At 48.3% G+C, this 23,745-nt stretch overlaps 1 protein-coding gene across 1 annotated transcript in view; it reads left to right on the plus strand.

Moving 5' to 3' along the window:
- SEC14L5 (SEC14 like lipid binding 5) overlaps window positions 1-23,745 on the plus strand; it is a 54,928-nt gene that overhangs the window by 21,572 nt on the left and 9,611 nt on the right. The window contains exons 3-12 of the mRNA XM_032258056.1: window positions 5,594-5,743; window positions 6,196-6,327; window positions 7,609-7,737; window positions 9,010-9,202; window positions 13,956-14,068; window positions 16,208-16,397; window positions 19,459-19,547; window positions 19,657-19,727; window positions 21,533-21,704; window positions 22,708-22,842. Of these exons, the coding sequence (XP_032113947.1) occupies window positions 5,594-5,743; window positions 6,196-6,327; window positions 7,609-7,737; window positions 9,010-9,202; window positions 13,956-14,068; window positions 16,208-16,397; window positions 19,459-19,547; window positions 19,657-19,727; window positions 21,533-21,704; window positions 22,708-22,842 (1,374 nt within the window). The remainder of the gene's footprint in view (window positions 1-5,593; window positions 5,744-6,195; window positions 6,328-7,608; window positions 7,738-9,009; window positions 9,203-13,955; window positions 14,069-16,207; window positions 16,398-19,458; window positions 19,548-19,656; window positions 19,728-21,532; window positions 21,705-22,707; window positions 22,843-23,745) is intronic.

Here is a 23,745-nt window from a genome sequence, read left to right on the forward strand (position 1 = left end):
CCTCTGTCACCCAGGCTGGAGTGCAGTGGCATGATCTCGGCTTACTGCAACTTCTGCCTCCTGGGTTCAACCTATTCTCCTGCCTCAGCCTCCTGAGTAGCTGCGATTACAAGCATGTGACACCATGCCCAGCTAATTTTTTATGGTATTTTTTAGTAGAGACTGGATTTCACCATGTTGGCCAGGCTGGTCTCAAATTTCTGACCTCAAATGATCTGCCTGCTTTGGCCTCCCAAATTGTTGGGATTGTAGGCGTGAGCCACCGTGCCCAGCCTACCTACATATTTGTATATGGAATATATTATGTATCCACATATAAAATAATATATTTACATGTGTACATTTATATAACAGATATTTATTGATATGATATGCATTTATTTACGTATTATCTATATTTATAAAATTATAATATATAGAACCCTATTTTTACATTGTGTATAGAAAGATATATGCACACTATATAAATTGTATATACTTATATTAACATATATTCACATATGTTTATAAATACATTTGAACAATATATGTATACATGTGGCCAGGTGCGGTGCCTCTTGCCTATAATCCCAGCACTTTGGGAGGCTGAGGCAGGTGGATCACCTGAGGTCAGGAGTTTGAGACCAGCCTGGCCAACATGGTGAAACACTGTCTCTAGTAAAAATACAAAAATTAGCTGAGTGTGGTGGCACATGCTGGTAATGCCAGCTACTTGGAAGGCTGACGTAGGAGAATCGCTTGAACCTGGGAGGCAGAGGTTGCAGTGAGCTGAGATTGTGCCATTGTGCTCCAGCCTGGGCCACAAGAGGAAAACTCTATCTCAATAAATAAATAAATAAATAGATAGATAGATAGATAGATAGATAAATAGGCTGGTTGCAGTGACTCACACCTGTAATCCCAGTACTTTGGGAGGCTGAGGCAGGCAGATCACAAGGTCGGGAGTTTGAGACCAGTTTGTCCAACTTGGTGAAACCCTGTCTCTACTAAAAATGCAAAAATTAGCCAGACATGGTGGCAGGCGTCTGCAGTCCCAGCTACTCAGGAGGTTGAGGCAGAAGAATTGCCTGAACCTGGGAGGCAGACGTTGCAGTGAGCTGAAATCACACCACTGCACTCCAGCCTGGGCAACAGAGGGAGACTCAGTCTCACACACAAAAAAGTACATGTATACATGTGAATTCATATGTGTGTATGTGTATATATAAAAACATACAAGTGGAGCGAGAAGGACATCTTTTTTAAAGAAACAGATTTATTGAGGTATAGTTCACATATACAATTCACCCATTTGCAGCACACAATTCACTGGCATTCAGTAGATTCATAGTATTGTGCAAGCTTCACTACAATCAACTTTAGAATAGTCTCATTACCTCAAAAAGAAGCTCTGTCTGCCTTAACCCTCATCCCTCAACATCCCCACCATCTCCTTCCTCACCACTCCCAGCCCCTGGCAACCACTAATTTACTTTCTGTCTCTCTGTATTTGCCCATTCTGGACAGTTCATGTAAATGGATTCATGCAATAGATGGTCTTTTGTGATTGGCTACTTGCACTCAGCACAAAGTTTTCAAAGTTGATCCATGTTGTAGCGTGAATCAGTACCTTGTTCCTTTTTAAGGCTGTATAATATTCCATTTCATGCCTGTACCACCATTGATTCATTCACTCATTCATTGATGGACATTTGGGTTGTTTCCCCTTTTCCTATTATGAATAATGTTGCTATAAATATTTGTATATAGGCTGGGTGTGGTGGCTCACTTTTGTAATACCAGCACTTTGGGAGGCCAAGGAGGGCAGATCACGAGGTTAGGAGTTTGAGACCAGCCTGGCCAACATGGTTAAATCCCGTCTCTACTAAAAACACTAAAAATTAGCTGGGTGTAGTGGCGGGTGCCTGTAATTCCAGATACTCAGGAGGCTGAGGCAGTAGAATCGCTTGAACCCGGGAGGAGGAGGTTGCAGTGAGCTGAGATCATGCCACAGCACCCCAGCCCTGATGACAGAGTGAGACTCCATCTCAAAAAAAATTGTATATGATTTTTTTGTGTGGACTTATATTTTCAGTTCTTTTGGGTACATACGAGTGGAATTGCTGGATCATATGGTAAGTCTATGTTTAATTGTTTGAAGAACTGCCAAACCATTTTCCAAAGTGGGTTGTACTGTATTACATACACATGGCAGGGCTTGGGGGTTTGAGTTTCTCCACATCCTCACCAACACTTGTTATTGTGCTTTTAAAAGTTATTATAGTCCTCCTAGCGGGTGTGAAGCGGTGTTTCATTGTGGTTTTGATTTGCATTTCTCTAATGACTAATGATGTTGAACAGAGTTTCATTTGCTTTTTTGTACTGGTATATTTTCCTTGGAGAAATGTCTGTTCAGGTCCTCTGCCCGTTTTAAAACTGGGTCATCTTTTTATTGTTGATTCCTAACAGCTGTTTAGATATTCCAGATGCAAGTCCCCCATTTTATACACACACACATGCACACATATGTATGTATGTATAATTTGCAAAAATTTTCTCCCATTCTCAGGGTTACCTTTTCACTTTCTTGCTTGTATTCTTTGAAACACAAAAGTTTTAAATTTTGATGATATCCAGTTTATTTTTTTCTTTTATTGTTTGTGCTTTTGGTGCCATAAGTAAACAACCATTGCTTAATCCAAGTTCATAAAGATTTATTCTTATGTTTTCTTCTGAGTGTTTTATAGTTTTTTAAAAATGCTTTTTAAAAATTATTATTTTATTTATTTTTTGGAGATGGAGTTTCACTCTTGTCACCCATGCTGGAGTGCAATGGCGCCATCTTGGCTTCTGCAACCTCCTCCTCCTGCATTGAAGTGATTCTTCTGCTTAAGCCTCCCTAGTAGCTGGGATTACAGATGCATGCCACTACGCACAGCTAATTTTCTTGTATTTTTAGTAGAGATGGGGTTTCACCATGTTGGCTAGGCAGGTCTCAAACTCCTGACCTCCGGTGATCCACCTATCTTGGCCTCCCAAGGTGCTGAGATTACAGGCATGAGCCACCACGCCCGGCCCCAGCTTCATTCTTTTGCATGTGTATATCCAATTGTCCTGGCATCATTTGTTGAAGAGATTATTCTTTCCTCGTTAGATTGTCTTTACATCTTTGCAAAAAATTGGTTGATTATAAACGTGAAGGTTTATTTCTGGATGCTCGATTCTTTTCCACTGAGCTGTATGTCTACACTTAAGCCAGTACCACACTGTTTTGATTACTGTAGCCTGACATGATATCTATATATTTATAGATATGATACATATTTATATACACACTACCTATATTTATAAAAGTATATTATATAGAAACATCCTATATTTGCATTGTGTATAGAAAGATATATGTACATTCTATATAAATTGTATTATATTTTCTTTTATTGTTGAATAGCCTGATGTTGCTATATACATTTGTATACAGTTTTTTTGTGTGGACTTGTTTTCATTTCTCTTGGGTATAGATGTAGAAGTGGAATTGCTGGGTTGTATGGTAACTCTATGTTTAACTGTTTGAAGAACTGCCGAACTGTTTTCCAAAGGGGTTGTACCATATTACATGCACATGACAGGATTTGGAGGTTTCAATTTCTCCACATCCTCACCAACACTTGCTAATTTGTCTTTTTTTTTTTTTTGAGACAGAGTTTCGCTCTTGTCGCCTATGCTGGAGTGCAGTGGTATGATCTCAGCTCAAAGAAACCTCCGATTCCTGGGTTCAAGTGATTCTTCTGCCTCAGTTGCCCGAGTAGCTGGGATTACAGGTGCACACCACCACACCCAGCTATTTTTTGTATTTTCAGTAGAGATGGGGTTTCACCATGTTGGCCAGGCTGGCCTTGAACTCCTGACCTCAGGTGATCTGCCCACCTTGGCCTCCCAAAGTGCTGGGATTACAGGCATTAGCCACCACCCCTGGCCTGCTATTATGTCTTTTAAAAGAAATCAGGAAATATTAGTTTTCCAATTTTGCTCTTTTTCAAGATTGCTTTTGGTTATGTTGGACCTGTTGCATTTCCATATGAATTTTAGGATAAACTTGTCAATTTCTGTAAATAAGTCGGCTGGGTTGTGGATATTGTGTTGAATCTGTAGACCAGTTGGGTGATATTGCCATCTTAACAATATTAAGTCTCCTGTTCCATGAATATCAGATGCCTTTCCATTTGTTTAGGTTTTAATTTTTCAGCAGTGTTTTATAGTGTTCAGAGTATATGTTTTACACGTCTTTTTGCTAAATGTATTCCTAAGTATTTTATTCTTTCTGATGTTGTAAATAGAGTTTTTTGATTTCATTTTCAGTTTGCTCATTGTTAATACTTAGAAATGCAACTGATTTTTCTGTATTGGTTTTATATCCTGCAACCTTGCTGAACTCATTGATTAGTTTTCTCTCTCTTTTTTTTTTTTTTTTTTTTTTTTTTTTTTGAGACAGAGTTTTGCTCTTGTTGCCCAGGCTGGAGTGCAATGGCGCAATCTTGGCTCACTGCAACCTCCGCCTCCAGGATTCAAGTGATTCTTCTACCTCAGCCTCCTGAGTAGCTGGGATTACAGGCATGCACCACCAGGCCCAGCTAATTTTGTATTTTTAGTAGAGATGGGGTTTCTCCATGTTGGTCAGGCAGGTCTGAAACTCTTGACCTCAGGTGATCCACCCGCCTTGGCCTCCCAAGGTGCTGGGATTACAGGTGTGAGCCATCACGCCCAGCCCTACATTGATTACTTCTAATCTTTTTGTGTGTACCTGTGTGGATGCTTTAGGGTTTTCTATATATATATGATCATGTCATCTGCAAATAGAAATAGTTTTACTTCTTCCTTTCCAACTGGACGGCTTTTCTTTTACTTATCTAGAACCTCCAGCACAAAGTGGAATAGACATGAAGAGTGCACATTCTGCCTTGTTCCTGATCTCAGGGGAAAACACTCGGTCTATCACCAGGGATGTGAACTGTGGCTTTTAGCAGATGACTTTACCAGGCTGAGGAAGTGCCCTTTTATTCCTAGTTTATTGCATTTTTTTTGGGAGGGTCGGGGGGACAGAGTCTCGCCTCCTGGATTCAAGCGCTTCTCGGGCTTCATCCTCCCCAGTAGCTGGGACCACAGGTGTGCGCCACAACGCCCAGCTAATTTTTGTATTTTTCGTAGAGAGGGGGTTTCGCCATGTTGGCCAGGATGGTCTCCATCTCTTGACCTCGTTATCCACCGGTCCCCGCCTCCCAAAGTGCTGGGGTTACAGGTGTGAGCCACTGAGCCCAGCCGTGAAATACCTTCATTTAAAATGTCCCCTCTGTCTCTGTTCTTTCTTCTGAGGGCAAAAACTCAAATGCAGAGCCAAAAACGTATTTGCCAAATCATTGTCCAGGCCCTGCTGTGTGAGGCTCTAACAGGTGCTAGCTGGTGGAAGGATTGTTGGTAAGGACTGCAAAATCCCTGCCCCTTCTAGCGGCCAGGGCTGCCCTTCCCGTCTAGGTGACACAGCAGATAAGGAGGTCCCGCTGGGCGGGTGAGTCCCTCTACCCACCACCGCGGGCACTGACTGCCTCTCTGTCCCCAGGCCTACGAGAAGCGCTTCCCCACCTGCCCCCAGATCCCTGTCTTCCTGGGCAGCGAGGTCCTGCGCGAGTCCCGCAGCCCTGACGGGGCAGTGCATGTGGTGGAGCGGAGCTGCCGGCTGCGCGTGGACGCCCCGCGGCTGCTGCGGAAGGTGGAAAGCCCTAGGCTGGGGGGCGGAGGACGGGACCTGTCGCAGGAGTGCGGGAGGGCTGGGAGCGGAAGCTGGGGACCAGGGCGGGGGGAGGGGGGCGGTGCCAGGAGGTGGAGCGGGGTGGGGGTGGGTGGGTGTGTGACTTAATGTCCAGATGAGGGTTCCAGGGTGTGGGTGGCGGAACCTTGGTCGGGGGCCCCTGGCCCGGGGGCGAGGGCTGGGAGGCTCGGCTGGGGAGTAGGGGGGGGAGTCGGGGGTCCAGGCCGGAGATGAGTGGGCGGCAGGGCAGGAGTCCGGGGTCGGGGTCCTGGGTCCGGGCTGTCTGGGAGGTGGCGTTAGGGACTTGGGGATCAGGGCAGGGGATGACTGGGGCATGCCTGCTAGACTCGCTCTCCATTCCTGTGTGCTCCAGGCTCCGCACCCACCTCCACCTCCCCCCACTTCCCTTGCAGATCGCAGGTGTCGAGCACGTGGTCTTCGTGCAGACAAACATCTTGAACTGGAAGGAGAGGACACTTCTCATCGAAGCGCACAACGAGACCTTCGCCAACCGAGTGCTGGTGAACGAGCACTGCAGCTACACGGTGAGCCCAGGACACCCTCAGCGCCCACTCCCACCACCCACCTGTGCCTGGTGCCCACCTGCTCCCAGGACACCCTCAGCGCCCACTCCCGCCACTCACCTACGCCCAGTGCCCAGTGCCCACCTGTGTTGGGATTACAGGCATGGCCACCGCGCCCGGCAGCACTGCCCTGTCTTTCCACACCTCCAGCTCTTCTTCAGTCCTCCAGGAGCTTGGGCTCAGGGGGTTTAGATCCTCTCAGGAGGAGTGAGTAACAGTTGTTGAAACCCCTCTTAGTGTGTTTGCTGTTTCTCAGAATGAGTTCTATCAATAGTTGAATCAGCAGCACCTGGGCTGCTTGTGAAATCCAGATTCCAGGGACCCAACCTGGAACAGCTCAGTCAGAGGTGTCTAGGGGCAGGCCCAGGAATCTGCATATTTAACAGACTCCTGGGTAACAGTCTGCCCACAGACGTATGAGAAGAACCAGGTCTGGGGCCATAAAGCAGCTCCACCGATGAAGTTTTCTTTTTGCAAACATACAAATCTATATTTATTGATATATAAGGATATTAATATATCTTTATATAGATAACATATATAATATATATTTTAAAAATCTGTACCTAAATTTTATGTATGATATTGAGATATAATTTATGTATTTATAGATTATATAAATGATACACTGAACAATTGTATTTCTTCTCTTTTCTTTTTTGGAGATGGGGTCTTTCTCTGTCACCCAGGCTGGAGTGCAGTGTATCTCTGCTCACTGCAACCTCTGCCTCCCAGCTTCAAGCGATTCTCCTGCCTCAGCTTACAAGTAGCTGTGATTACAGGCGCCCGCCACCACGCCTGGCTAAGTTTTGGATTTTTAGTAGAGACGGGGGTTTTACCATGTTGGCCAGGTGGTCTCCAACTCTTGACCTCAAGTGATCCAACCACCTTGGCGGGGATTAATCCTTTGTTGGGATTACAGGCGTGAGCCGCCATGCCCAGCCTAAACACATGTATTTCTATCTAATTTTCTGTGTATGCGTATAATATTTAAAGGGCAGGGCTGCAGATTTGAGAGAACCCACATTCTCCCGGCTTCTCATGAGAAGGCTCTTTGCTCCCTGACAGTTTGAACTTTGCGTCTTTCTATGGGTGGGGGCCCCTTGGTCCTGCTACCCTCTCCAGGCTTGATCTGGTGTCCACCGCAGACTCTGCCTGCGCCCAGGTCGGCAGGAGAGACCCAGGGGAGGACAGGGTACCCCCAACACTGAGTCCCCTGCTTGGCCCCTGCCTGGCTTTCAGGTTCACCCTGAGAATGAAGATTGGACTTGCTTTGAGCAGTCTGCTTCGCTGGACATCCGGTCCTTCTTTGGCTTTGAAAATGCCTTGGAGAAGATTGCCATGAAGCAGTACACTGCCAACGTCAAGAGGGTAAGGGGTGGGTTGTGTTAGTCACTGGAGGTAACTAACACAGACTTGCTCCGCTATTGACAGCTGCATGACATCCAGCAAGACTCTTACCCTCCCTGGGCCTCAGTCTTCTTATCTGTTAAGTAGGTACTCTAGTAATGACCAAATCTCATCTAGTAATGACCATGAGATAATGGATGGAAAGTAACTGGTCTGTAATGGGGGCCCCCTAATCCTAGCTCTGGCCCTGCAAGATGTCCAGGCTTATGTGGTGAATTATCTGGACACCAGATAATTCTGTGGTGTTTTAAATTAAATTCAATGTTATTTTATTTTAATTTTTTTTTTTGAGATGGAGTCTTGCTCTGTTGCCCAGGCTGGAGAGCAGTGGCATGATCTCGGCTCCCTGCAACCTCCGCCCCCCAGGTTCAAGAGATTCTCCTGCTTCAGCCTCCCGAGTAGCTGGGACTACAGAAGCACACCACCATGCCTGGCTAATTTTTGTATTTTTAGTAGAGAAGGGGTTTCGCCATGTTGGCCAGGCTGGTCTTGAACTCCAGATCTCGTGATCCGCCCTCCTCAGCCTCCCAAAGTGCTGAGATTACAGGTGTGAGCCACCATGCCCAGTTTTTTATTTTATTTTATTTTAGATAAAATGATCATTGCTTGCTATAAAGACCTCAGATCCATCCCTGAGTAAAGACCTGTTCTTGTGACGAAACAGATGAAATTAACTTTAATAACATATTTTTATCCAATGTGTTATCAACATAAAACTTATTATTCTGAGGTGGGAGGATCACCTGAGCCCAGGAGTTCCAGAGAAGTCTAGGTGACATAGTGGACCCCATCTCTAAAAAAATAAAATAAAATAATTAGCTGGGAGTGGTGGTGGGTGTCTATAGTCCCAGTGGCTCAGGAGGCTGGGGCAGGAGGATCTCATGATCTTGGGAGGTTGAGGCTACAGCAAGCTGAGATGGCACCAGTGCACCCCAGCCTTGGCGACACAGCAAGACACTGTCTCAAAAACAGTTAACAAAAACAAAAACAACTCCCAAACTGAAAAACTTATTACCCAGCTATTTTGCATTCTGTGTTTCGGAAGCCTTGGAAATCAGGTGGGTGTTTGACACTCACAGCCTCTCTCCCTCCCTCCCGGCCACATTCAATCACTCAATAGCCTTGTGTCGAGGCTGGGACCTGAGCGGACTGGGGGTGACTCCCTGTGGTGACTCAGTGACCTCCTTCCATCCTGCCCCATGCTCATGTGTCTTGGGTCTCTCTGGTTTCCAGGGGAAGGAGGTGATTGAGCATTACCTGAATGAGCTCATCTCCCAGGGCACCTCGCACATTCCCCGCTGGACGCCTGCACCGGTCCGTGAGGAGGATGCCCGCAACCAGGCTGGACCAAGGGACCCTGGCTCCTCGGAGGCCCAGGGGCCCAGTAGTGCTCTGGGCCCTGCTCTGGAGGCGGTCGGTATGGATGGTAGGTCATGCAGCGAAGCCCAGTTCAGCCCTAGGAGGCTGCTGCAGGCCCTCTTGCTCCATGGGGGGCCCTGGGGTGGGTGGGGGAGAATTGCCTCAGGTCCTCCTGAGAACGGGTCTGGGTCTTGGAACGATACAGCCTCCTCCCTCCACCGTCTGCGTCTCCCTCTCTCCATTGTGGTCCAAGAGTAGAACCCATTTCTTTTTTCTTTTTTTTTTTTGAGATGGAGTCTCACTCTGTTGCCCAGGTTGGAGTGCAGTGGCACAATCTCGGCTCACAGCAACCTCCGCCTCCTGGGTTCTAGCGATTCTTCCGCCTCAGCCTTCCGAGTAGTTGGGGCCACAGGCATGTGCCACCATGCCCGGCTAATTTTTTTTTTGGTATTTTTAGTAGAGATGAGGTTTCACCATGTTGGCCAGGATGGTCTCGATCTCTTGACCTCGTGATTCACCCACCTCAGCCTCCCAAAGTACTGGGATTACAGGTGTGAGCCACCGTGCCCAGCCGAACCCATTTATTTCTTTTCTTTTCTTTCTTTCTTTCTTGTTTTTTTTTGAGACGGAGTCCCGCTCTGTCACCCAGGCTGGAGTGTAGTGGCACGATCTCAGCTCACTGCAACCTCCACCTTCCAGGTTCAAGCGATTCTTCTGCCTCAGCCTTATGAATAGCTGGGACTACAGGCATCTGCCACCACGCCTGGCTAATTGTATTTTTGGTAGAGATGGGGTTTTACCACATTGGCCAGGCTGGTCTCGAACTCCCAAGCTCAAGTGATCCACCTGCCTCAGCCTCCCAAACTGCTAGGATTACAGGCATAAGCCACTGCGCCTGGCAAAACTCATTTATTTTTAGATCAGGAATTCGCCTCTGGTGCCTTGACATTGCCTCTCCCTGTTTTTACTATTTACAAACTTACCAATTATCATTAATTTACTAATTATTACATTTGCTACCACTGCTTTAAATTATATGAGTAATGCATTATCATAGTAGAAAAAAATTCAAACTGCTTGGAAGATATAAGAAGCGAGATTCTTTTTTTCTCCCTAGAGGCTAACAATAGTTTTGTGTTTCTATGTTTAGGCATAGAAGCTGTTTGGGCATATATATGCACATAATATGTATATATATCCACAAACATATGTGTGTACATGCATACATATATGTATGTCCTATGTTGAATACATGAGAACACATACATTCCATTTGATATTTTTCTTTTTTTTCACTTTCAAATGTTGCCTGACAAAATTCCTGAATCAGTGGCTATGTCTTCTTTTCATACTTCATAGTATGGTGTGGTTGCACCATAGCTTACTTATTAATAATTATTTTTATTTATTTAGAGATAGGGTCTTGCTTTGTTGCCCAGGCTGGAGTGCAGTGGTGCAATTGTGTCTTGCCAAAACCTTGAAATCCTGGGCTCAAATGATCCTTCTGCCCCAGCTTCCTGAGTAGCTGGGACCGCTATGTCTAGATAATTTATTTTTATTTTTATTTAATTATTATTATTATTTTTTGAGACAGAGTCTCACTCTGTTACCCAGGCTGGAGTGCAATGGCACAATCTCAGCTCACTGCAAGCTCTGCTTCCCGGGTTCAAGCGATTCTTCTGTCTCAGCCTCCCAAGTAGCTGGGATTACAGGCATGTGCCACCATTTCCAGCTAATTTTTGTATCATTAGTAGGGACAGGGTTTCACCATGTTGACCAGGCTGGTCTCAAACTCCTGACCTCAGGTGATCCACCCGCCTTGGCCTCCCACGCTGCTGGGAGTACCGGTGTGAGCCACTGGGCCCAGCCTAGTTTTATTTTTTATATAAATGGTATCTTGCTATGTTGCCCAGGCTGGTCTTGAACTCCTTGCCTCAAGTGATCCTCTTGCCTTGGCCTTCCGAGATACTGGGATTCCAAGTGTGAGCCACTGCACCTGGCCTTGATTATTTTGAATTAGTCTATTTCACTAGTTTGCTGTTGAAGGAAACAACCCTATTTAGGTTGTTTCAGTTGTTTAAAATACAACTAATGGTACCTGTGGGTACTTAAGAATTTAAAAATATGTATGTGGGTATATATAAAGCATAACATTACAAGAGTGGAATTGCTGGTTCAAAGTTTACGTGCAAGTAAAATTGGGGTAGGCTTACCCATTAGACTTCCAAAGAGGTTGTACTAATCACTGTTCCCACTGAAAGTGTGTAACGGCATCTATTCCTGACTTCACCCCAGCTCCCCACAAAACTCTTAGTAAACATTTCAAACTTCTGAAAGGCAACAAAAGTGATCCTGGCCAATTAGTGACCACTTCTTTCATTATGAGTGAGATCACGCATTGATTTTGCATGTTTAGGGACCCTTTTCCTTTTTTTTTTTTTTTTTTTAGTGGCGAATACTTGTTCTTGTCCTTTGTCCATTTTTTATTTGCCCATTGCTTTCTTATTGGTTTGTAAGAGCTCGTTGTATATTAAGGCAGCCTGCCCTTTGTCACCATTCAGGCTTTTATGGACATGGAAAAAGTTCACAATGTAATGTTAAAAGGGAAATCCTAGGAAACAAACTGTATGTACACCACAAATCCAGTTCTAGGCGTGCAGAAGACATGCACTCATATTGATAACGTTTTTCCTTTAAGAAAAACATTTAGAAATGTTTTTAGAGCCATTGTCGTGTGGGGACATCGCTGACTCTGACAGACTTGGGTGGCAGTGCCGTGTAACTAATAATACATCTGGGGCTCTGTTCAGGGAGAATGAGGTTTGTTCATGCAACACATATTTATTCTTTTTTTTCTGTCATCCCGGCTGGAGTGCAGTGGCACGATCTCAGCTCACTGCAACCTCCGCCTCTGGAGTTCAAACGATTCTCCTGCCTCAGACTCCTGAGGAGCTGAGACTACAGGCACGCACCAGCATGCCTGGCTAATTTTTGTATTTTTAGTAGAGACGAGGTTTTACCCTGTTAACCAGGCTGGTCTTGAACTTCTGACCTCAAGTGATCGTCCTGCCTTGGCATCCCAAAGTGCTGGGATTACATGCAACAAGTATTTATTCTGCACCAACTGTGTGTGCTGGCGGGCTGCTGCTGTCCATTTTTTTTTTTTTTTTTTTTTTTACAACAGTGCCCTCTCCTGCTCCCTTCTGTGCACACTTTCTGTGGCCTCGTCCCCTGTACCTTCCCCGTTTTGCACAGGTCCGTCCTTTCTTCTCCATTGTTCTGCCTGCCATCAGCCCAGGCACTCAGGGTGTTTGGCAGAGGACATCCACATGCCCCTTCTGCCTTCTCCTGAATCACTGAGGCTTTGTGCTCAGAAATAGAAAAAGCCTTCATATCTGCCCGGGGCCGGAAGGGCGCTGGGAGCTCCTGCCTCCCTCGTGTTTCCTGCTCATCCCATCTCCACTCCCTCCCTGATTCCGGCATCTTTGCCTCTGACCACACAAGGTCTGGACAAGTCACCCTTCTGCCAGCATTCTCCCGGCTCTGTTTACCCAGATGCCTCCTGCCATAGTGGTTGGCGTGACCCCTCACTCTGGGCTTTTCTGTCCTGGGGGATGCTGCTGGCCATGCATTCAGTCTGTTTCCTTATTTATCTGTCCGTCCACAGAGAACTGGCTCTGCCCATGGAGGCTGCTGCTTTGTGTGACATCTCCGCCCACTGCTGAGGTGCCAAAAGGCCACTGATATCCAGCATCTGCCACCCTAATGGCTAAGAGTTGGGCAACAGGACCCAGGCTTGGTGTCTGGCCTCTGCACACTGGCAACATTCTGACTGCAACCACCCAATTGTGGGGGACGAGGTTGCCCAGTGGAGCGTTCCCTGTGCTTCCCAGGCTCCTAGAGACACCATGGCTGTGTTGCAAAGTCTAGGCTCTGTCCGTCAAAAGTCTTACACCCCTCAATGCAGGCCATGGAGTGGGGACAGTGAAGGGAGCTGGAGTTTGTCGACCACCTCCTTCACGCTGGACACACGACATGCATCTACCCATTCTGGTTACATCGCCTCGCTAGGCCTCGCTTTTTGTCTTCTCTCTCTCTGTCTTTTTTTTTTTTTTCTCCAAGACAGTCTCACTCTGCCACCCAACCTGGAATGCAGTGATGTGATCTCGGCTCACTGCAATGTCCACCCCCCGGGTTCAAGCGATTCTCCTGCCTCAGCCTCCCAAGTAGCTGGGACTACAGGCACCTGCCACCAGGCTCAGCTAATTTTTGTATTTTTAGTAGAGACCAGGTTTCCACATGTTGGCCAGGCTGGTCTCAAACTCCTGACCTCAAGTGATCTATCCACCTCTGCCTTCCAAAGGGCTGGGATTACAGCTGTGAGTCACCACACCCGTTTTATCTTCTCCAAAGTGGGGATGACAGTGATGCCTGCCTCACTGGGGTGTGGGGAGAGCTCACTGAGACCAGCTGCTTTTGAGCAGGCATCGAGTGTCAGCCCATGCTGTTAAGAATCCTTAGGACATCCCCAGAGGGTGGGAATTATCTTCAATTCCCAGGATCAAAGAGGAGAAACCCTGTCTCACAGTGAGATCCGGGTTTGCCCCACGATGGGTTTTCAGAACCCCCTTGGACATGGGTTGTTGGAGAAATGAATGCATTCAGAGTCCCTGCGGCTGCTGTCTGGGGCAGGGGCCCCATTTGGCTTGGAACCACGGTTCGGAGTTAGTGAGGCAGCCAGTAAAGAAGGGCAGACAGACCACGTGGTAAAGAGACTCGGTTTCTCCCTCTTGTCCTGAAGCTCCCCCTTCTCCTCCAAGGGGACAAGCTGGACGCGGACTACATTGAGAGGTGCCTGGGCCATCTCACGCCCATGCAGGCGAGCTGCCTGATCCAGCTTCGGCACTGGTTACAGGAGACCCACAAAGGCAAGGTAGGTACAGGGGTGTCCCCTGGAGCAGTGGATGAACGGGCAGTGACTGGTACTCAGCCTCGGTACGTGGGAAGGAAAGGCAAGATGAGGTGTGATGAAAAGGTGAGATGATAATGCTGACACATTATCTCTTGCTTTGTTATTAATTAATTAATTATTTTTGTGTGAGACACAGTCTTACCCTGTCACCCAGGCTGGAGTGCAATGGTGTGATCCTCACTGCAATCTCTGCCTCCTGGGTTCAAGTGATTTTCCTGTCTCAGTCTCCTGAGCAGCTGGGATTACAGGCATGCACCACCGTGCCTGGCGAATTTTTGCATTTTTAGTAGAGAGAGGGTTTTACCATGTTGGCCAGGCTGGTCTTGAACTCCTGACGTCAGGTGATCCCTCAGCCTTGGCCTCCCAAAGTGCTGGGATTACAGGCATGATTCACCACACCTGGCCCTTGCTTTATTTTTTTACATATGGTCTCACGTCTCCATAACGCATGCTGTGCCTATCACAGAGAGCAGAGTGGCTCATCCTTGGCACTTGGACATTTGGAGCTGGATGGTCCCTGATGGTGGGGGCTGCCTTGTGCATGGTGGGATGTTTAATTTCATCCTTGGCCTCCACCCACGAGACGCCAGTAGCTCCCTGCCCCCATGTAAGATGAGCAAAAATGACTCCTGATATTGCAAAATGTCCCCTGGGGGGCAGAGCCACCCCTGTGGAGAACTGCTGTTCTGTAGTCCCATGTGCATGAAACCATGTACACTTTTCCCCTCCCAGAGACGTAATGCCTTTGTGTGGGCAAGTTTGGATGGCTCATGGGTTTTGCCTTTAGACTCCATCTCCCGTAACGTGTACATAGACAGTGTACGTAGAGACCAAGCATGGACTTTATGTTCAGCACTGTTGAATAAGAACTTCTTTTAGGCTGGGCATGGAGGCTCACGCCTGTAATCCCAGCACTTTGGGAGGCCAAGGCGGGCAGATAACCTGAGGTCAGGAGTTCGAGACCAGCCTGACCAATATGGTGAAACCCCATCTCTAAAAATTACAAAGATTAGCTGGGCATGGTGATGTGCACCTGTAATCCCAGCTACTCTGGAGGCTGAGGCAAGAAAATTGCTTGAACCTGGGAGGCGGAAGTTGCAGTGACCTGAGATCACACCATTGCACACCAGCCTAGGCAACAGGAGTGAAACTCCATCTCAAAGAAAAAAAAAGACCTTTTTTTTTTTGAGACAGAATCCCACTCTGTTGCCCAGGCTGGAGTGCAATGGTGCAATCATAATTTACTGTAGCCTCGACCTCCTGGGCTTAAGTGATCCTCCCACCTCAGCCTCCTGAGTAGCTGGGACTATAGGCATGCACCATCATGCCCAGCTAATTAATTTTTTTTTTTTTTTTTTTTTTTTAGCAATGGGGTCTTACTATGTTGCCCAGGCTGGTTTTGAACTCCTAGGCTTGAGTGATACTTCTGCCTCAGCATCCCAAAGTGCTGGGATTACAGGGGTGAGAGACTGCACCCAGACAATAACTTTTTTTTTATTTTTAAGTTTTATTTTTTTGTATTTTAGTTTTTTTGAGATGGAGTTTTGCTCTTGTTGCCCAGGCTAGAGTGCAATGGCACGATCTTGGCTCACTGCAAACTCTGCCTCCTGGGTTCAAGTGATTCTCCTGCCTCAGCCTCCTGAGTAGCTGGGATTACAGGTGTGTGCCATCACCCCCAGCTAATTTTGTATTTTTAGTAGAGATGAGGTTTCTCCATGTTGGTCAGGCTGGTTTCGAACTTCCAACCTCAGGTGATCCACCCGCCTCGACCTCCCAAAGTGTTGGGATTACAGGCGTAAGCTACTTAGCCCGGCCTCATTTTGTGCAATTTTTTGTATTTTGAGACAGTGTCTCACTCTGTCGCCCAGGCTGGAGTGAAGTGGTGTGATCTCGACTCACAGCATTCTCCAACTCCCAGTCTCAAGCGATCCTCCCACCTCAGCCTCCCAAGTAGCTAGGACTGCAGGCACGCACCGCCACACCGAGCTAATTTCTGTACTTTTTATAGAGATAGGGTCTCACCCTGTTTCTGATTCTGTAATTTTATCTGCCGGGTCAGGGAATACCATTCTGTGGGCTTTTTACTTCTTTGTCTCTCAGATTCCCAAAGACGAGCACATCCTTCGCTTCCTGCGGGCTCGTGACTTCCACCTGGACAAGGCCCGGGAAATGCTGTGCCAGTCCCTGAGCTGGCGGAAGCAGCACCAGGTGGATCTCCTCCTTCAGACCTGGCAACCCCCCGCCCTGCTGGAGGAGTTCTATGCTGGGGGCTGGCATTACCAGGACATCGGTGCGTGCCTCCACCCACATCATGTGTAGGGCATACTTTGGGCACTGCCAAATGCACTTTATTATTTTGAGAGGAACTCCTACTCTATTGCCCAGGCCAGAGGGCAGTGGTGCCATCTCAGCTCACTGCAATCTCCACCTCCCTGGTTCAAGCGATTCTCCTGCCTCAGCCTCCCCAGTAGCTAGGATTACAGGTACCCGCCACCACACCTGGCTAATATTTTTGTATTTTTAGTAGAGACAGGGTTTCATCATATTGACAAGGCTGGTTCCAGACTCCTGATCTCAAGTGACCTGCCTGCCTCAGCCTCCCAAAGTGTTGGGGTTGTAGGGGTGAGCCACCTGCCCAGCCCAAGTGCGCTGTAAACGGTAGGCTTCATGTTAACATCTTACTATTTTTCCTTTTGCCTTTTCCGAGCATCTAGAAATGCTCTGAAGTGCCAGTCTAGCTAGGAAGAACCAGAGCTGGAAGGCTCTGGGGCTTGAGGAAGAGACATTTCTCCACTGGGTTAAGTGAGCCCACCATTACTTGTGATGGGATCATTGTGATTGTCTACGTAACAGGTGCATATATTTTATATGCATTTCCAGGGGCAGCCGTAGCAAATTACCACAAACTTGATGGCTTAAAACAGTATAAATGTGTTTTCTCACAGTTCTCCAGGTCAGAAGTCTGGAGTCAAGGTGTCAGAAGGGCTTGCTCCCTCTCAAAGTTCTAGGGGAGTCGGGCCTGGCGGCTCACACCTATAATCCCAGCACTTTGGGAGTCCGAGGCAGGCAGATCACCTGAGGTGGGGAGTTCGAGACCAGTCTGACCAACATAGAGAAACCCCATGTCTACTAAAAATACAAAATTCGCCAGGCGTGGTGGCACATGCCTGTAATCCCAGCTTCTCAGGAGGCTGAGGCAGGAGAACTGCTTGAACCTGGGAGACAGAGGTTGTGGTGTGCCTAGATCACTCCACTGCACTCCAGCCTGGGTGACAAAGCGAAACTCTGGATCAAAAAAAAAAAAAGAAAAAAAATCCTTGCTTGCTATTTCCAGCTTCTGGTGGCCCCAGGTGTTTCTCGGCTGGTGGCAGCTTCACTCCAGTCTCTGCCTCTCTCTTCACATGGCCTTCCCCTCTGTGTCTGTGTGACCTCGCCTCTTCAAATAAGGACCCCAGGTCACTGGATTTAGGGCTCACCCCAAATTCAGTGTGATTTCATCTTGAGATCCCTAACTAATTACACCTGCACAGACTATTTCCAAGCAGGGTCACTTTTTTTGTTTTTTGAAGCAGAGTCTTGCTCTGTCACCCAGGCTGGAGTACATTGGTGTGATCTCAGCTCACTGCAACCTCCACCCTTCACATATTGAAACTCTGTCTCTACTAAAAATACAAAAATTTAGCGGAGCGTGGTGGTGCATGCCTGTAGTCCCAGCTACTTGGGAGGCTGAGGTGGGAGAATCGCTTGAACCTGGGAGGCGGAGGTTGCAGTGAGCTGAGATTGCTCCTCTGATATCCAGCCTGGGTGATACAGCGAGACTCTGTCTCAAAAACCAATCAACCAACAAACAAAAAACCCCACATAAAACAAGGCTATGCATTGATTGGTTGACAAAAAGTATTATGGGACTGGATACAGTAGTTCACACCTTTAATCCCAGCACTTTGGGAGGCCAAGGCAGCGGATCACCTGAGGTCAGGAGTTCGAGACCAGCCTGGTCAACATGGGGAAACCCCATCTTTACTAAAAAAAAAAAAAAATACAAAAATTAAAAATTAGCCAGTATGCTGGTGCATACCTGTAATCCCAGCTACTCAGGAGATTGAGGCAGTAGAATCGCTGGAACCGAGGAGGTGGAGGTTGCAGTGAGCCAAGATCGTGCTACTGCACTTCAGCCTGGGTGACAAGAGTGAGACTCTGTCTCCAAAAAAAAAAAAAAAAAAAGCATCATGACCAGAGAGTTTTGGGAACCTAGTCCTGTTATTGTCCTAGAAACAGTGGTTGTAATTCAGCATTCACTATGGCTTTAGAGAGCATAATTATTATCTTATTATTCCAGTGAATACGATAATCTGCAGTATTGGTAAATAATTCTTCATGTTTCCTTTTTGCTCCAGGTGACAGAAAGCTAAGAGCTAAATTGTGCCCACTCTCTCTGTAGTCCTTCATTACATGGTTCATATCTTCTGTAAACTTTTTTTGAATGAACTACTTATTGTAGAACAGTTTTGGTTGACAGAAAAGTTGCCAAGGTCGTACTGAGAGTTCCTATATTCCTGCCCCTCGCTGGGTTTCACCTGTGGTTCACCTCCTTATGCTTATTTATTTATTTTTAGAGATAGAGTCTTGCTCTCTCATCCTGGAGTGACCTTGCTCTGTTACTGCTGGAGTGCAGTGGCATGATCATAGCTCACTGCAACCCCCACCTCCTGGGCGCAAGTGATCCCCCCACCTCAGCCTCCCCAAAATGCTGGGATTACAGGTGTGAACCACCATGTCTGAAACTTATCCTTATTTTAACACTTCTGTTTTTCTGCCTTTTATGATCAGTGGTGTTAGCCCCTCCTTTTTTTTTTTTTTTTGTTACTCTGTTGCCAGGCTGGAATACAGTGGTGCAATCACAGCTCACTGCAGCCTCAACCTCCTGGGCTCAAGCAATTCTCCCACGTCATCCTCCCGAGTAGCTGGGACTACAGGCGTGCCCCACCACACCCAGCTATTTTTAACAATGTTTTGTAGAGAAGGGTTCTCACTCTCTTGCCCAGGCTGGTCTCAAATGCCTGTGTTCAAGCAATCCTCTGCTTCAGCCTCCCAAAAAGCTGGGGTTATAGGTGTGAGCCACTGCACTGGCCCTTATCCTCCTTGTAACACTTCCGTTTTCCCACCTTTCACAATAAGTGGCATCGGCCCCTCTTGGAAGCAGTCGGAATGTTAGCAAGTGAAGGCTGGATCGGGCCTTGGTGGGCTGCAGCCTGAGGAGGTGAGGCCCTCACCTGCAGCTGTGACCTGCCCCTTCCTCAGCAGCCCTGGAAATAACGAGCTGTTCTTTTTGCTTGGCCCCACCCACAAAGACGGCCGCCCCCTCTACATCCTCCGCCTGGGCCAGATGGACACCAAGGGCTTGATGAAGGCCGTGGGGGAGGAGGCACTGCTGCGGCACGTGAGTCAGGGGCCTCGTTCCTGGACCCCGTGGCCGGGCCGGGCCTGGGAAGGGCTGCGTGGGGTGGAGCAGCAAGGTGGACGTTCAGCAGCACTGTCTCTCCCTCCAGGTTCTCTCTGTCAACGAGGAAGGACAGAAGCGGTGTGAGGGGAGCACAAAGCAGCTGGGCCGTCCCATCAGGCAAGAACCTGGGCTGGGCACAGATCCTCCCTAAACAGCAAAAACAGAGGATGGAGGGGGTCCATTGTCTGTGTGCGTTGCGCTGGGCAGTGTGCTAGGGGCTTCATTCTCCTCCGGTTCCCACAGCGGTCTTCTGGGCCTCAAGACAGGGCCCGTGAGCACCCCCATTTTTATGCATGAGGAAACCGAGACTCAGAATGATAATCCCGTCGAAGCTTGTGAGCTGCTCACGGCAGAGCTGGATTTGAACCTGGGGTCCCGTCTGGCTTCTGGCTCAAAGACTTCACCCTGCCACTCTGCTCAACAATCTCCTTGACTTTGCTTTTTGACATCAGCTGTCTACCACGTGTTCTGCCTTGGCTGTGTCTCCCAGCGCAGGCCAACCTCCAGGGTGCCATGGCACATCCAGGCACCCACTGTCCTCTGCAGGCACCCACTATCCTCTGACTCCCCCGCATTGCTGTTCCTGAGCTGTTTCCCAGAGCCAGTACTTACGGTGGCATCGCCCCCAAAGGCAGCAAACCATTCTAAGCAGCAGCTTCCTCTTCTGCAAAGTAGCTTTTTTTTTTTTTTTTGAGACAGGCTCTCACTCTATCACCCAAGCTGGAGCACAGTGGCGCAGTCACAGCTCACTGCAGCCTTGACCTCCTGGGCTCAAGCCATCCTCCCACCTCAGCCTCCCAAATAGCTGGGACGACAGGTGTGCCCCACCATGCCCAGCTAATTTTTGTATTTTTACTAGAGACAGGGTTTCACCATGTTGGCCAGGCTGGTCTCTGGAGATTTTCTCAGGAGATATATGTTGGGGTGGAAGTGGGAGTCAATCAGTGTCCTGGCTGGGAGCATAATTCACCCCAGATGGCTCAAATGAGGAGGTGTCATGAAGGGACGCTTTGCAGAGGTGTGTGCAGGTTTAAGGAAACAAATCTGAGAGGGAGAGGCTGCCAGGCACCAGCCACTGCAGTCAAACACTTATTTTCCTAATGAATGAGTACTAATGAAACGGAGGCACAGAGTGGTTAAGGACTTGACCAAGGTCACACAGCAAGTGGCAGAACTGGGATTTGAACCGTGGCCGTCTGACTGTGGAGTGCGTGCTCTTGGCATCTCTGCTCTATTTAGTAGTTAGCGTCTTTTCAACAGTGAACTCATTTATGCCTGAGGTTGCAAGTTTTTGAATTTTTACAATCAGACCTTGGTGATGAGATTGAGCAGGAGGATAGGAATAACTTCTACGCGTTGAGCATTCCAGTCATGGAACACTAAGCCTAAATGGTCACTCGTGATAACCAGCATTTTTTTTTTTTTAAGACGGGGTTTCACCATGTTGGCTAGGCTGGTTTTGAACTCCTGACCTCAGGTGATCCACCTGCCTCAGCCTCCCAAAGTGCTGGGATTACAGGCGTGAGCCACAGTGCCCAGCCATGACAACCAGCTTTAATTGAGGGCATACAGCATGCCTGTCCTTGCAGAGAGCTTTGTATATACCATGTCACTTGATCCTAACAGCAGTTGCTTCAGATGGGGATTATTACTCCCTTTGCCACTGTCCTAGAGAAAGGGTGGGTCTGTGCCCCTGACCTGAGGCTCTCAGAGATGGAGGTGAGACTTGAATTCGGGTGCTCGGCCCTGAGGTCCACATTCTGATCCTCTTTGCTGCGCGGGCTCCCCACTGTGGCAGGACCCCCCCAATTCTGCTCCCGGCCCTGCCTCTCGGAGCCTCTCTGTTCATCCCCCGTAGGGAGGGTGTTGGTAGCCCCAGGAGGCAGCAGAGCCAGGTGGAGTTGGGGTTGTTTCTCCCGCAGCTCCTGGACCTGCCTGCTGGACTTGGAGGGACTCAACATGCGGCACCTGTGGCGGCCAGGGGTGAAGGCCCTGCTGCGGATGATCGAGGTGGTCGAAGACAATTACCCAGAGACCCTGGGCCGGCTGCTTATCGTGCGAGCCCCCCGAGTCTTCCCCGTGCTCTGGACGCTGGTAAGAGTCAGAGCCTGGGCTGGGCTCCTCCTGGGGACCCAGCACAGCACAGAGGGCAGTGGGGCTGGGGACAGCGGAGGGCCCTGCACGAGGGGATTGCAGGTTCCTCATCCATCTCTTGCTTATGACATTCCCTGTTGAACTGGCCTGTCTCCTGCCATGCCAAGGATGCCTTCCTTCCTTCTCTCCCTCCTCCTTCCTTCCTTACCAACATGTGATTTAGAGCTCAGTGTTAAAATGGATTCCATTTGGAATAAACAAACTGTGGCATACTGTTCCAACCACATAATGGAATAGCATTCACCCATAAAAAGGAAGGAAGCACTGATCCATTCTCCAACACGGAGAGGGCTTGAAAACATGACGCTTAGTGAAAGAGACGAGACACAGAAGCCCATGTACCATGTGATCTCCTTTATATGAAACGTGCGGAATAGGGCCGGACACAGTGGTTCACACTTGTAATCCCAGCACTTTGGGAGGTCGAGGCGGGCAGATCACCTGGGGTCAGGAGTTCAAGACCAGCCTGGCCAACATGGTGAAAATACAAAAGTACAAAATTAAAATAAAATATAAAATTAGCCAGGCGTGGTGGTGGGTGCTGTAATCCCAGCAACTTGAGAGGCTGAGGCAGGAGAATCACTTGAACCCGGGAGATGGAGGTTGCAGCGAGCCAAGATTGCACCATTGCACTCCAGCCTGGGCGACAGAACGAGACTCTGTCTCAAAAACTAAAACGAAAAGAAATGTGCAGAAAAGGCAAATCCATAGACACAGAGTGCAGATGGGTGGTTGCCACGGGTTGGGAGAGGGGAGATTTGAAGTGACTGTGGGGTGGGAATGGGGTTCCCTTTTGGGGAGGTGAACGTGTCTAGATAGAAGTGCTGGTGAGTGCACCGAAAGCCACTGAATTGTGCACTTTACAATGATTAATTCTATGTTATATGAATTATGTCTTAATTAAAAAATACATTACCATCTCGCCTTTATGTCCGCATTTCAGATCAGCCCCTTCATCAACGAGAACACCAGGCACAAGTTTCTCATCTACAGTGGCAGCAACTACCAGGGACCTGGGGGCCTTGTGGACTATCTGGATAGAGAAGTGATCCCTGACTTCCTTGGGGGAGAGAGTGTGGTGAGGCGTCCATGTCTGCAGCCAGACCTGGGTTGAAGGAGGGGGCCCGCCTGGCAGGGAGGCTGGGATTCCGGAGTGGCGCTGGGAGGTGGAGGAGGGTTGGGTGCTGCACGTATGCTCTGCTTGGGGAGGGCCTTGCTGGCTCCCAGCAGCCACTGGGCTTGCTTTAGAAGCTGCTTCAAAGAGAGGTGATGCCTTTCTGAGGTTGGGCTTACCTTAGGTCCTTCAAACATAGTGAGTGAGATAGAAGTTTCTGGAAACCTAAAGACAAGGCAGTCAAAGGCTTACCCATTCTGTATTCCCATCAAAGATATTGCTAAACAGCAGTGAGTTTCTTTTTTTTTTTTTAGCTGGAGTTTCACTCTTTTTGCCCAGGCTGGAGTGCAGTGATACGATCTCAGCTTACTGCAACCTCTGCCTCCTGGTTTCAAGCAATTTTCCTGTCTCAGCCTCCCGAGGAGCTGGGATTACAGGCGTGAGCTGCCACGCCCAGCTAATGTTGTATTTTTAGTAGAGATGGGGTTTCTCCATGTTGGTCAGGCTGGTCTCGAACTCCTGACCTCAGATGATCTGCCCCTCTTGGCCTCCCAAAGTGCTGGGATCACAGACGTGAGCCCCTGCGTGCGGCCACAGCAGTGAATTTACCCACTTACTCACTGCGGGGGATGTGACTCAAATGTCTCTGCAGCTCCGAACCCTGGAGCTAGAACTGGTCTCGAACCCACAGCCACACAGCCTGAGATGATCAGGCCACCGCTTCAAGGGAGGCAGTGTCCAGAGCCCTTTTCCTGCCTCCCCTGGGGGTGAAATGACAGGCTGGGGTGATCCTCAGTCACAACCCTGCCTCCTCATATGGCCACCAGCGGCCTGGGCCCTCTTCGTGTCTAAGAGAAGGAAGTACCA

Source organism: Sapajus apella, unplaced genomic scaffold, assembly GCF_009761245.1.
Source record: "Sapajus apella isolate SASKATOON/1434 unplaced genomic scaffold, GSC_monkey_1.0 scaffold99, whole genome shotgun sequence".
In the NCBI taxonomy this organism is placed as follows: Eukaryota; Metazoa; Chordata; class Mammalia; order Primates; family Cebidae; genus Sapajus; species Sapajus apella.